The sequence below is a fragment of the Crinia signifera genome, chromosome 6, assembly GCF_055691185.1.
Source record: "Crinia signifera chromosome 6, ASM5569118v1, whole genome shotgun sequence".
Taxonomy (NCBI): domain Eukaryota; kingdom Metazoa; phylum Chordata; class Amphibia; order Anura; family Myobatrachidae; genus Crinia; species Crinia signifera.
This window is the reverse complement of record NC_139222.1, coordinates 218,956,014-218,969,529: the sequence shown is the minus strand read 5'-3', so window position 1 is coordinate 218,969,529 and position 13,516 is coordinate 218,956,014. Positions and strand designations below refer to the sequence as shown.

At 39.8% G+C, this 13,516-nt stretch overlaps 1 protein-coding gene across 1 annotated transcript in view; it reads left to right on the top strand.

The window, feature by feature from the left end:
* Positions 1-13,300, top strand: part of LOC146008972 (beta-microseminoprotein-like) — a 37,906-nt gene extending 24,606 nt beyond the window's left edge. Inside the window, exon 4 of the mRNA XM_083148853.1 lies at positions 13,041-13,300. Within this exon, the coding sequence (XP_083004979.1) occupies positions 13,041-13,170 (130 nt within the window). The 3' untranslated portion in view covers positions 13,171-13,300. The remainder of the gene's footprint in view (positions 1-13,040) is intronic.
* The last annotated feature ends 216 nt before the right edge of the window (positions 13,301-13,516 follow it).

Here is a 13,516-nt window from a genome sequence, read left to right as displayed (position 1 = left end):
ACTGGGGGTGGGTTGGCTCTTGCTTGGGGGAGAGCCAGGCAGCTTGTGCTTACAATAGTGGAGCCTGCTCTTCATGCTGTCTGCGCTGCTGATGCCTGTCAGTGTGACAGGCTAAATCAGCAGTAGCCGGTAGCTGCATACAGCACCAATCATAACGCTGGGTGGGCGGGCTGCGGATGCATTATATTTAGACTTAAAATGAAAATAGAAATGACAGTGGATCAGGGGTAAGTGGTACTGCGTACCTGCAACATATTTCTTACAGGTACTCCGTACCACACCGTACCCCCTTACTTGCAACACTGGTAAAACCCCACCCAAATCTAACTCTCTCTGCACATGTTAAATCTGCCCCACCTGCAGTGCACATGGTTTTGTCCATCTAAGAAGGATTTTGTCAGAAAGAGTGAACTAGAATAACCCCCTTTATGTACTGAGTCTAAGGGGGATATTCAATCTCCGTCGAGCATCTCCCTTGGGGGAGATGCTCGACGGGCCCTATTCAATGCTGTCTTCCCCGACAGCATTGAACAGGGTTTCCTGGCAGAACGAGCCCGACATCTCTAGCTGTCGGGCTCGTTCTGCCGAGAACAGCCGGGAAGTGACGAGCTGCCGGCTGCAGCTCGTCACTTCCCGGCTGCAACTCGCGGCCACGCCCCCTTCTCGTCCCGCTGCAGGCAGGACATTGAATCCCGCCTGCATGTTCTCGGTCGAGCTGACCGAGAACAGGACTGGGTCACGGCGGGCGAGCAAGCTCGTCTGCCGTGACCCGAAGATTGAATACCCCCCTTAAGCTGCACTCCAATCACTTGTGCGCACTCAATACTATTCTCTTTAATTCTACCATTAATACAAAAAATAGACAACATTTCAATTTCGCCTGGAAGGTGTCAAAAACACATGGAACACCGATTCACATGTTTCTTGCCATTTCATACTAAAAAAAATGAAGAAAAGTGCTGATTTTTCATCTAGGCAATAGTCATTACTAATTGAATCCTATGGAACATGTAAGGAAATAAGGAACCTAACTTTGGGGGTTATTCTGGTTTAGTCCTTCTGTCAAATTCCTTCGTAGATGGACAAAACCATGTGCACTGCAGGTGGGTAGATGCTACTTTTGCAGAGAGTTAGATTTGGGTGGGGTTTTAATTCAAAGTGAGATCTATATTGCAGTGTAAATATAAAGCAGTAAGTATTTTCACAGAAAATGACTCACCCAAATCTAATTCTCTCTGCACATTTTACATCTGCCCCCCTGCAGTGCACATGGTTTTGTCCATCTAAGAAGGAATTTGCCAGAAGGAATAAACCCGAATAACCCCCTTTATCCTGGAAAAAGAAGATTTTTGGTCACGTCTACCAGATGTGTAAAAACTTAATTTCTATAGCATAAGGGGGAATCAGAAGTATACATTTTGGTCTCTGTCATTTTGAGGTACAATTGATAGTAAAAAAAAAAGAGATGCAAAAGAGAGCAGCGCCTTTTCACTACAATGATTGACACAATTTATATTGAAAGTGAAAAATATATATGTAAAAACAAATAATACAATAATACATACAATATATTAAAAATTGATTGGGAATTGGGTTGCAAATATTGTGACTGGTATGGTAAATGGTAGAAAAATATATCTGATCTCCACAGCGCAAACAACTCTGCCCAGGGTGACACCAAGAAAGCTTCCACCACAAAAAGCTTTAAAGCATATACAGAAATAACAAAGTTTTTGGTGAAACACCCACTGGCGAGATGAAAATTAACTTACACAAAGTAGGTATTGTATAAGTCCAGGCGGATGGATAAATAATCTAAAGACTCAAAAGACAAGAGCAACAAAAAAAGACCATAGTGTGGTAATGTCATACAATTTCTGGATGATTTTGAATTAAGTAGCACACTCACAAAAGTGGGTCATATATGCGCATATCACCAGTCTTTGGGCCACATCTGAATTGTGTTCTCCTCCTCAGGTTTTTTACCTATAGGACTAACGGAAGAACTCGATAGTGCAATACTGTTTGTTATGAAAGAATAACAAAGTTTAATGGTGCACTCACATAAGATAAAACAAATAAAAACATATCACCCAATCCTGGGTAGAACGGTGTCCGGCCGGTCCAGCCACAAATGTACAAATGGTTCCCCACAGAGATGATGCGGCTCCCACAGGTCCGGTCCGTTCGGTGATAACTATAAGCTTGAGCGCGCTTTCGGGCTAATGGAGCCCTTCCTCAGAAGCGTGTTGTCATTATCGACCGGGGCGGCTCTTTTATCCCCGTACATGATTTAGAAATCCCCAACAGGTGTTCTTTCCGGCTACGTCTTCCGGATATGACGTATCGCAATGTCCGTGAAGGCCGGAAGTGGTCTTATTCATTCTGCCGCTTGTGCGTTTCACATCTACTTCCTTATTTGCGTTCCAAAACTCCATGCATACTTTTTCCTGTATCTTGAGCCGCACGGCCATGTTTGGGAGAATGTCCATAATTTCAAATGTTCATAATACCCAAAAAAAGCGATAAGGAATAGAAAAACAGCGTATCAGGTTTATAAATATAGAAAATTCTTTATATAAAAAATTAATTAATTAATTATACAGAAATTCATATACATTTTAAGTGATTAAAAGGTTAAAAAGCACTATCCATTTAAAATTTAAAGTGACAATGTGCAGTATAAGGAAAAATCAAAGAAACCATTTAAGTTCGAAGTCACAATTCAGGCCTGTTGGGACCAAAGTCTTAAGTTTGTATATCCATTGCATTTCTGCCTTAGCAAGGTGAACTTCAACATCATTGCAACGCCAATTGGGGTTTATCTGTTGGATACCCAAAATGTTCTAATTTGACAAGGGTCCGAATGGTGACTTTTCTTAAAATGGGCTGGTAGTGTATGACTGTCTAAACCTTTTTTTATATTATAGACATGTTCGGCTAATCTGGTCTTTAGACTTCTAGTGGTTTTTCCTACATACACCAGACCACACTTGCATTCGATAGCATACACTACATTTCTCGTATTGCATGTTAGGAAGTCTTTTATAGGATATTTAAATCCTTTTACTTGGAATTCCTTAATTTTGCTTGTGCCTTTAGTTGACCTGCACATTTGGCATAAGCCACAATGGTGAAAGCCTTGGCTACGAATGCTACTCCTTTTAGGAACATCCAGGGCACTTCTGACCACAGTATCTTTGATGGTTCTTGAACGTCTATATATGAAACGAAGGGCAGGGGGGAGTTGTGGACCTATAATGGGGTCCTTTAACAGAATTTTCCAATTTTTTCTAAAAACATTTTCCACCTCCCTGTATTGACAATGGTATTGGCTAATGAACGACCATTGTGTTCCCTCATCAGTGGTCCTGGATTTTTTGTCCTGATATATCAGGGATTCTCTAGTTGTGTTATCAACCCTTTCTTTTGCTTTTTCAATTAGGTTTTGTGGATAACCCTTTTCCAGGAATCGTGTTCCCATTTCAAGGGATTGTTCCTGATAAACGTTTTGTTCCGTACAGTTCCTCCTGACCCTGAGGAACTGTCCATATGGGATTCCATCGAGCCAGTTCCCATGGTGTTGGCTTGTTTTATCAATGAAGCTATTTGAATCCGTAGCTTTTCGAAAAACTTTAGTATTTAGAGTCCCCTCTTTGATGTATAGACATAAATCAAGAAAATGGAGTTCCTCTTTACTTTTTGAAAAAGTTAATTTTATATTCCTGTCATTTAAATTTAGTGAATTACAGAAAGACTACAACTTTTCAGGGCCCTTGTTCCAAATAAACAACACGTCGTCAATGTAACGATGCCAGAGCACCAGGCCCGCCCCCAGCTCCCCCCCATGCCATATGGTTTGTGACTCCCAATATGACATGAAGAGGTTGGCATAGCTGAGTGCGAACCTGGTGCCCATAGCTGTACCGACCTTCTGTACGTAATAGTGGCCGTTAAAAAAGAAATAATTATTCCGAAGAATAAACCTAATTCCCCCTATAATAAATTCCTTTAGGTCCTCTGAATAGTCAGACCAAATATGCGTTCCACCTCTATTTCCGCCTTTGATACTATTGTGCAGGCTTTCAACAGTGTCTTCAGTTAGTGGTCTGCCGGAAGTAAATGGGCGGAAGTGACATGACAGAAAGGGAGAGTATCAAAATCTCCTCCACTGGCGCCGAACAATACGTCCCTAAAAGTCAAGGGGCGATCCTCTTCTCCAAAACTAGTGAAGGCTGTTTCATAAAATACCGTATGCCCCTTATGGGGTGAGGGGGTTCCTCTTCTCCGAATCTAGAAAGCTCAAAAACAGGTCCCAAGGGTAGCTGTCACACTGATGAAAGTAGTTGTAAATCCCTGCGTCCCTTAAAGCCTCAGTAGGTGATCGTGGTGACCCAAAATGAGAAATGATTGGGGGTATAGTGTAAAACCTTTTATTGAACATACAGATATAAACAAATAAAAAGGCAAGTGGAACCACTTGGCATAGTACCGTTTATGGTGGAGAACCGAGATATTATCAAAGTTCTCAAACAGACTTGAAGCTGAGCGGGATTGATCCCGGGAAAAACCAAAAGTCCACGCTCCCAAAAGTATTCCCCCTCAGATTGCGCACGTACGTCCGGTTCCACAGATATTGTGGGAACCCTTTGAGCCGGCGGGGATGACATTTGTGGGGGACAGATCATCAGTTAAAGATTCCCATACTATAAGGGAACAGCGGTGTACAATATAGGTTCCTACTTAGGCTAATGAACATAAGATTATGCAAGGACATGTATATCAGATCTATTAATGGCTGCACTTAATCTAAATATACATTCAATATTATTTCATTTATTATAGAGAACATACAAACAGGTATAGAGGAGAATATAATAATTTTCCTATTCAGTATATGGAATAAGTGTCTATCTAAAACGGCGCCCTCTGATGGTCAAAAATTATTATAATTATCAGTAAGTTGTAATGTGTACTGATCTGTGTCGCTCTGTATTTGTACTGTATTTTTGTTATTTATTCAATGTTATGCCAAGTTTTGTCTCCCTGTATTGTTCCTTTGTACGGCGCTGCGAAACACTTGTAGCGCCTTATAAATAAAATTATAATAATAATAATAATAGCAGAGAAATAAGTATAATACATGTGATACATGTTAACATGATAGATATTGGGACTGAATAAATAAATAAAAATACACACTAGGAAAAAATAATAATCATAATAATTAGGTATTGATATTAAATTAAATGAGTCCTACAGTATGTAGAATTATCATATTCTCCCATATATAACACTAAGGAATAATTCATAGGATCTTCTCGAGGGACTATTGAGGCTAAACAGGATGTATATGTTTCAAAGTACTATATTAAGTTCCATAGCCTCATTAAGACCTTTGGGGAATAAACAATCAAATTTAAAGGTCCAATATATTTCCTGTTTGCACAGGGTCTGGAATCTATCTCCACCTCGTTTTGTGGGAGGTATTGATTCTAGACCAGTCAGTTGTAAGTGTTTGGGATCGCTATTATGGTTCTCCGCGAAGTGTCTTGAAGCTCTGTGCAGTTGGAAGCCTTTTAGAACATTTCTTCTGTGTTCTAAGAACCGTGTTCTTAGTGGTCTGGTTGTTCTACCCACGTATCTAAGATTGCAACTGCAAGAGAGCATATATATTACATATGTGGTATCACAATTTATGAACCCACGAACCTTGACAGATTCATTCTCCATTTGGATAGTAGTAAGTCTGTTAGAGATATAACTACAGGTAAGACATTTATTTTTACCACATTTGAAACAGCCCTCTGGTTTCTTAGAGAGCCATCCCACTGTGGTTTCAGAGGTAGATCCGACATTGGGACCAGCTTTCAAAAAGCTGGGGGCCAACAAATTCTTTAACTATTTATTTTTGCGGAAGATGAACGGTGGTTCCGTAGGTAATAAGTCTTTGAGTACTTTATCCTGTTGTAAAATACAATAATTTTTTCTAATAATTTTTTGTATATCCCGTTATTGGCTGTTGAATGTGGAAATAAAAGCTAGCTGTGGTGTTTCAATATTGTGTCCTTTATTACTATTAGTATTTCTGTTTTTATTTGTAGTATTAGTGCACAAGAGAGTTTCTCTGTCCAATTCACGTGTGATGTTAAAAGCTTCGTTAATGAGTCCCTCTGGGTATCCACAGCTTTGAAAGGCCCCTATCATTTCTTCAGCCTGTGAGTCAAATAAGTCCTGGCTGGAGCAGTGCCGCCTAAGACGGAGAAGTTGACCCTTCGGGATATTTTTGATCCACGTAGGGTGATGGGCACTGTCAAAGTTGAGGTATGAATTGGTATTAACCAATATTCGATAGTTAGAGGTTTGAATCTTACCATCAATAACTTCCACTGTGATATCTAGAAAATTAATAGTGTGCGTGTGAGATGTGGAAGTGAAGGTTAAATGATAAGAATTAGAATTAAGGTGAGAAACAAAAGAGTGTATAGAAGTGATGTCCCCATCCCAAATAATAAACAAATCATCAATGTAACGGCCATAGAGGACCAGATTCACGCCGTATGGGGATCCCCAAATTAATTGGTCTTCTACCTCACCCATATAAAGGTTGGCATAACTCGGCTCGAATCTGGTCCCCATGGCCGTACCCATCACCTGTAAATAAAAAGTGTCCAAAAATAGAAAGTAATTGTGCTTTAAAATGAAAGTGATAGAATCCTTGAGGAATTGACGCATTTCCACAGGATGATCACCATCAGATATTAATCTTTTTTGGATACTCTGGATGCCCAAATCATGCGGAATATTTGAGTATAAGCTTTACACGTCCAGAGTAAGAAATGAATAAGACTCCGTCCATTCAATATTCTTTAGTAAATTGAGGAAGTGCGTAGTGTCTTTAATGTGGGAACTTAAAGTGGAAACACGTGGTTGTAAATAAAAATCAACAAATTGTGAAAGATTAGAAGTGAGGGAGTGGACACCAGAAATAATAGGACGACCCAGCAGGGAAGTGAGATCCTTGTGAATTTTAGAGAGGTGATAATAAATAGGTGCCGTGGGGTGAGGGTTAAACAAAAATGTTAATTCTTCCTTAGTGATGACAAGATTATTAACGGCTTGGTCCAAAAGCAATCTGAGTTCAGCAGTATACTTCTGAGTGGGATTAGAAGCTAAAACAGTATAAAACTTGTTATTAGACAGTTGGCGAAGGGCTTAATTTACATAATCAGTTCTGTCCTGAATAACGAGACCCCTGCCATTATCTGCCTCTTTAAAGATGATTGTTTCATCTTTTATAAGTTTTTTCAAAACAATTTGTTCCCACTTATTCAAATTGCTGTTGGACTTTGTCTTGGAAAGTTTGTTAGAAGAACACAGATTTTTGAAATCGTCCAGAGTTGTCTTGTAGAACGACTCTACAGTAGTTCCCTTTGCTTTAATTGGATCAAATCGGATCACAATTTGAGCTTAGTTTTATCAATGTCAAAGATCTTTTTAGGACTACTGTTATTTTCTTCCCATAACTCTGCCAGAATATCTAGGGAAGTCTGGTCCCCTGTATCTAGAAGGATGGGGGTGGCTGATTCGGTGGGATTTAGTAATTTCTGGTTAGCAAAATATTTCTGTCTACACAATGTTCGAATATAACGATTATAAATGTTGGCTTCAGAGGAGGGTGAAAATTTAAGTTCCTTTTTGAGCAATCGGAGTTCAACGTTATTCAATTTTTTGGAGGAAATATTAAAAATATTGGTTGGTGGAATAAGGTTGCGGCCCTGAGTTAATCTCTTGCGTTGAATCTTTTTACCCCCCCTGTTTCCTCGGCGCTTAAATGGCGACCTCTTTTTGGGGTTCCCTCCCTCGGATATCTGTCTAGGTCCCTCGATATGCGAGGTCCTAAAAAAGAATCGGTATTGAGGTCTTTCCTAGATCTTTGTTCCTTGGGTCTTGCCCCTGAATGGTGGTAAGTTGCGTCGCCCTGACTATAAGGTTTGGTATTTGAGGTTCTTGTATACCTATTCGGTATAATCTCATCTGATCTAAGGTCAACTGTTTTTTCCGTCTGTTTTCTATTGTCAAATGTTCTATTTTTATAGCTATGATTCTTATTTCTATTTTTAAGACGATAGGATCGTACACTGTCAGTTTGGTAATCGGTCAAATCCCTATGGAATTTTTTACATTTGTTATCTATGATCACTTGTTCAAATTTCATTAATCTGTCCATGACCTTGCTATCTCTTTCTTTGTACTCCTTCAGTTGGTTATGGGGTTCCAGTTTTAATTTAAGGGTCTCTATTTCTCTCTCTAATTCCTTTGCTCTTTTAATCCTATATTCAATAACTAATTCCATCAGCGTAAAATAACATTTATGAAGGATATTATCCCACTTCTCTTGATAGTCTGCATCGTTTTGGAAGATGGAGGGCTTATGGAGTCAGAGACCGCATGGTAGCATTTTTTTATCGATGTATTTTTGCAAATTTGTACTGTCCAACCACTGTTTGGTCTCTTCCTTCAATAAGTCCTCCAGTTCCTCAAAATTCTCTTTTAATACATCATCATTCTTATCTATTTTTCCTTCAGGGTGCTGGTCCCATCTGGAAATATATGTTTGTCTACTGTTTAACCGTTCATTGTAGTTAGAAAAACAGCTCATCTCGGCCGACCAGTGGACTTAAAGAAACAAAAAAAACACAAGGTCCAGTCCCGTTAGAGACAAAGATCCTATGAATTATTCCTTAGTGTTACATATGGGAGAATATGATAATTAGTTCTACATAGGACTCATTTAATTTAATATCAATACCAAATTATTATGATTATTATTTTTTCCTAGTGTGTATTTTTATTTATTTATTCAGTCCCAATATCTATCATGTTAACATGTATCACATGTATTATACTTATTTCTCTGCCATAATAACTTTACAGAGCGACACAGATCAGTACACATTACAACTTACTGATAATTATAATAATTTTTGACCATCAGAGGGTGCCGTTTTAGATAGACACTTATTCCATATACTGAATAAAAAAATTATTATATTCTCCTCTATACCTGTTTGTATGTTCTCTATAATAAATGAAATAATATTGAATGTATATTTAGATTTAGTGCAGCCATTTATAGATCTGATATACATGTCTTTGCATAATCTTATGTTCATTAGCCCAAGTAGGAACCTATATTGTACACCGCTGTTCCCTTATGGGAATCTTTAACTGATGACCTGTCCCCCACAAATGTCATCCCTGCCGGCTCAAAGGGTTCCCACAATATCTGTGGAACTGGACCTAAGTGCGCAATCTGAGGGGGTATACCTTCCTTTGCACACATAGGTCCGTAACGTCACTTCCGCTAAATCATGTCCAGCGGGAGAACTACTCAAACAGTCGAGTGTCAAAGATAACGCTATCCCCGGTGGTTATGAAGCCGTCACGTCACTTCCGCCCATTTACTTCCGGCGGACCACTAACTGAAGACACTGTTGTAAGCCCGCACAATAGTATCAAAGGCGGAAATAGAGGTGGAACGCATTTGCGTTCCACCGGAGTTGATAGCACACATCGAGTGGAACTTCCCACGCAAGCATCCACAATTACTACTGGTAAAAATACCTTCTTTCTAATATACTTATATATAAATTGGTCAGCCTATTCCTTCTGCCATATATGTTGTATATCTTATACAGATGGGGCCGGGCTCTTCTTTGCTGGCGAATCGCCAGAATGTCACCGCTGGCGATCCGCCAGCAGCCTGGCTCACCATCTGACTGAGACGCGCGTGTCTCAGTGTCCATGCGCTGGGGGGGACGGAAACCTGTCCGTCTCCGCTTCAGGGAGACGGACAGGTTTAGGGGGGTGCGGGGAGGCGGTGGGGACCCCGGGTGACCGCCAACATGCCGGCGGTCACCTGGGGAAACCCGTCAGAAGGGGACGTGCGCGCATCTCGTGCGCGCGTGCCCCCTTTCGCAAAAACAGATGGCGCGTGGTGGGGGATTGCGTCGCCATTGCTATCCCCTGCAAAGAAGAGCACGGATCCATCTGTGCATTAGTATAAAACCTCCGGCCGATCATGTGACTGTGATTGATCATTTTATCCTAACCTGGAAGTAAATAGATTGCTTATACAACTTTTGTACTATATTTTTCTCTTTTTCCTTCCTATAAACTGCAAATTAATTTTATGCTAATTATAGTTATCATATGTTTGTCTCCTAACCGTTTTAATTTTTACAAATACAGTATTGCTTGTTTGGGTACTTGTTTCCTAGCACGGCGCCCGCGATTTTGATTGCATTGATCGCGGCAGAAAAAGTCGCGTCGATCGCATCGCATGCAACCAAATCACATGCGATGCGATCTACGCAATCGACACGATTTTTACATTGGAATCAATGTAAAATGGTCCCTGAGACCCAATTTTACATTGACTCCAATGTAAAAAGCCCCAAAACACCCCCAATTTTAATTGCACCCCCCCCTCATGGTTGAAATGCCCCCCATTGTTAACGCCACCCCACTCTTGACGCCAACCCGAAGCATGGCAAGTGCAGCGAGCCCGCGAGGGGCGGCGGTACGCGTCCTCTGACCTTTTCATACCCCCACTATCCACGTCGGCGTGGAGTTGATTTTATAAAGTGTGGCAAGCGCAGCGAGCCACCGAGCCCAAAGCGTGGCGAGCAGACGCGCATAACTTTACAGGTATACGCGTCCGCTCGCCATGAAACGCGTCAGTTGTTTCTAACTCCTGGACAGGATTACTTGCTTCATTTAGCCTACCCTACCGTTTGGGTACTTTTACCATTGCCTCCAGTGTGGGTATATACTGCGACCTTGTGGTGCTTCCTGATTTACCCCCCACCAATTGGATACCCCCTGATTATTTCCCATCCACACCATTGGGATACCCCCACCTGGATCACCCACCTTCATTGCATGTCCCATTGTGCATCCTCCAGCGGCCTGAGGGGGGCACCGTACCACCCTGGTAATATTTCCATCCATTTACCATACCAGTCACAATATTTGCAACCCAATCCCCAGGAGTGAGCAATTCAATCAGTTTTTAATATATTGTATTTATTATTGTATTATTTGATTTTACATAAATATTTTTCACTTTCAATATAAATTGTGTCAATCATTGTAGTGAAAAGGCGCTGCTCTCTTTTGCATCTCTTTTTTTTCTATGGTAGAACTATTAGGGATGGACTACCCCTAAACAGAGCAGCTGCCTTTCTTTGAAGATCAGCTCATACTCCCAGGCGCCCTTGTCTTTGTCTCTAACGGGACTAGACCTTGTGTTACCATTGATAGTAAACCTTATAAGAATTTTCTTTAATCAATGTGTAGATTTAGCTACAGTAGACCCAACTGCATTTCTGACAACTTTTAGTACTCTTCATCTAGTTGAAGACCCAAGTGCTTCTTTCGCTGACTCTCATGTCTGTTCCCAGATTTGAGAGTGCTACTTAGGAGAATAGAGTGTTTTCATTACTTTATGGATGTTTTCATTCATTTTTGGACTCTGTGTAGTACATGCTATGAACAAGGTAACCCTTATAAAGAAATAAATAACTATTTAACCCTTTGAATGCCAAGTGAATTTGTCAAAATAGGTGTAAAAAATTGGCAAGCAAACCTTTTTATTCATCATAATGACCTGTAATGTTTACCTTATATTGGAAATATAATCGCTTTTTCACAACATTTTTATTTGAATTTATATAAGAAATGTGAGTGATGCTGGCATTTTTAGCAGATATTCTGAAAATCTCTCACAGACATGTTGGCACTCAAGGGGTTAATAGGCTTTAACCTTTTGTATCTAAAGGTCCAGTATAATGCAATAGCATCAAGCATGAATGAACATTCTAAAGATTTAATACAAATATCATAACTTCCAATATTCATACCTGAAAACACATTATACTGTAGATCACACTCCTGCTCTATACATGCCCCAACCATTACTCAATAAAGCACACTGCCAATTCCACTTGTGAACCCACATGTAAATAACCTCTTCCCCTATTCGCAAAGGAAATTTAAAATAAGAACATCCAGTATTAGAGATATGCATGTTGAATACTGAAAAGCTGAGATGGGCATGTTGGTGTAAATGTAATAGGGTCTGGGATTTCATCAGAGAATGTCCATCTTTTTAAAGTGGCAATACCTGTTTGGTTTTTGGTTTTGCCTTGTAATTGATTGCCATTATACGCCCATTCTTAGATGAAATCCTGGACCTCCGGCAATTTAGAGGCGGACATTCCACAATGCAACATATTAGCCTACCTAGGGCCCAGCAGGTCCCAAGGGATAAAGAGATACTGGCCATTTAAAAGGTTCCCAGAAGAGCATTGCGTGACTACCACATGATGTCATGACATCACATGGATCTGTCCACACTCCCAAAGTCCCTTTGATGTAATTTGATAAGATAAAAAAACTTTTGGTCACACAAAATGGTTTCATCCATTGTATGTGGGGAGTCAGTTTACTTTAAATGTGACACAGGTATTAAGCCTACTTCCAAAAGACCTAGAGCCTTATTCAGATTTGTACCCAATGCCGATGTTCTTGTTAGACTGTGCACATGCCAATGGGCTTTATTAATGCTGCCTGCAATCAGAAAAAAAAACTATAGATTTTTTGAGGAAGGTCCCAAACCGGTATCTTGCCTAGGGCCTCATGTCAGACACTATTACATTTACCCCTCTGAATTTAGTAATTGTATTTTTTCCTCTTTTAACAGAGGTTTCTTGGAACATACACGTACTACTTTTGCCCTATATGCCTACATACTGTATGTCCACACTTATTTGGATGTTTATGCTATTGGTGTACTGACAAGCACCTGATCACATAACACATTTAATTGTGGAGGTAAAATGGTACAGTATTTCACCTTTGTGACATTTGCAGTAATGGAACAGAGAAGGAATGTATGTACTGTATACTTAAAGTCCCTACAGGAATAACATTTTATGTTTCTCTAATTTTATTGGTTTATTTATTTTATTTAGTTATCTTACACCAAAAAACTATGACAAGATGAAGTGTAAGTTCGCCTTTAACAAAACGACCTGTCAATATGATCTGATACCCAGTAAGGATCCAAGAAAGAAGTGTGAACATTTTGAAATGGCGGGATAAACATATTGTCTACAAAAGACACCTCCAGACTAATCTAACTTGTGAAGACACCAGATGTGGTTTATCTTGTACCAAATTGTCTACAATATAAACAATATAAATAAAAAACAGTATTTGCAAGCATTAAAAACTGTCATAAAGTCTCATTCTTATAAATAGCTCCATTAACTGTAAGAAGTTACATGTGATTATTTAACCGCTGAACAGTTTCTACTAGGGATGAGGGAATAGACATCCCTAATTGTCCTCTTAATATGGATCTCTGTTCCTATATTGGACTTATATCATGGAACAGACTATTAATTGAAATGGGCTAAGACGGTTTCGTATACCACTCATGATTCAT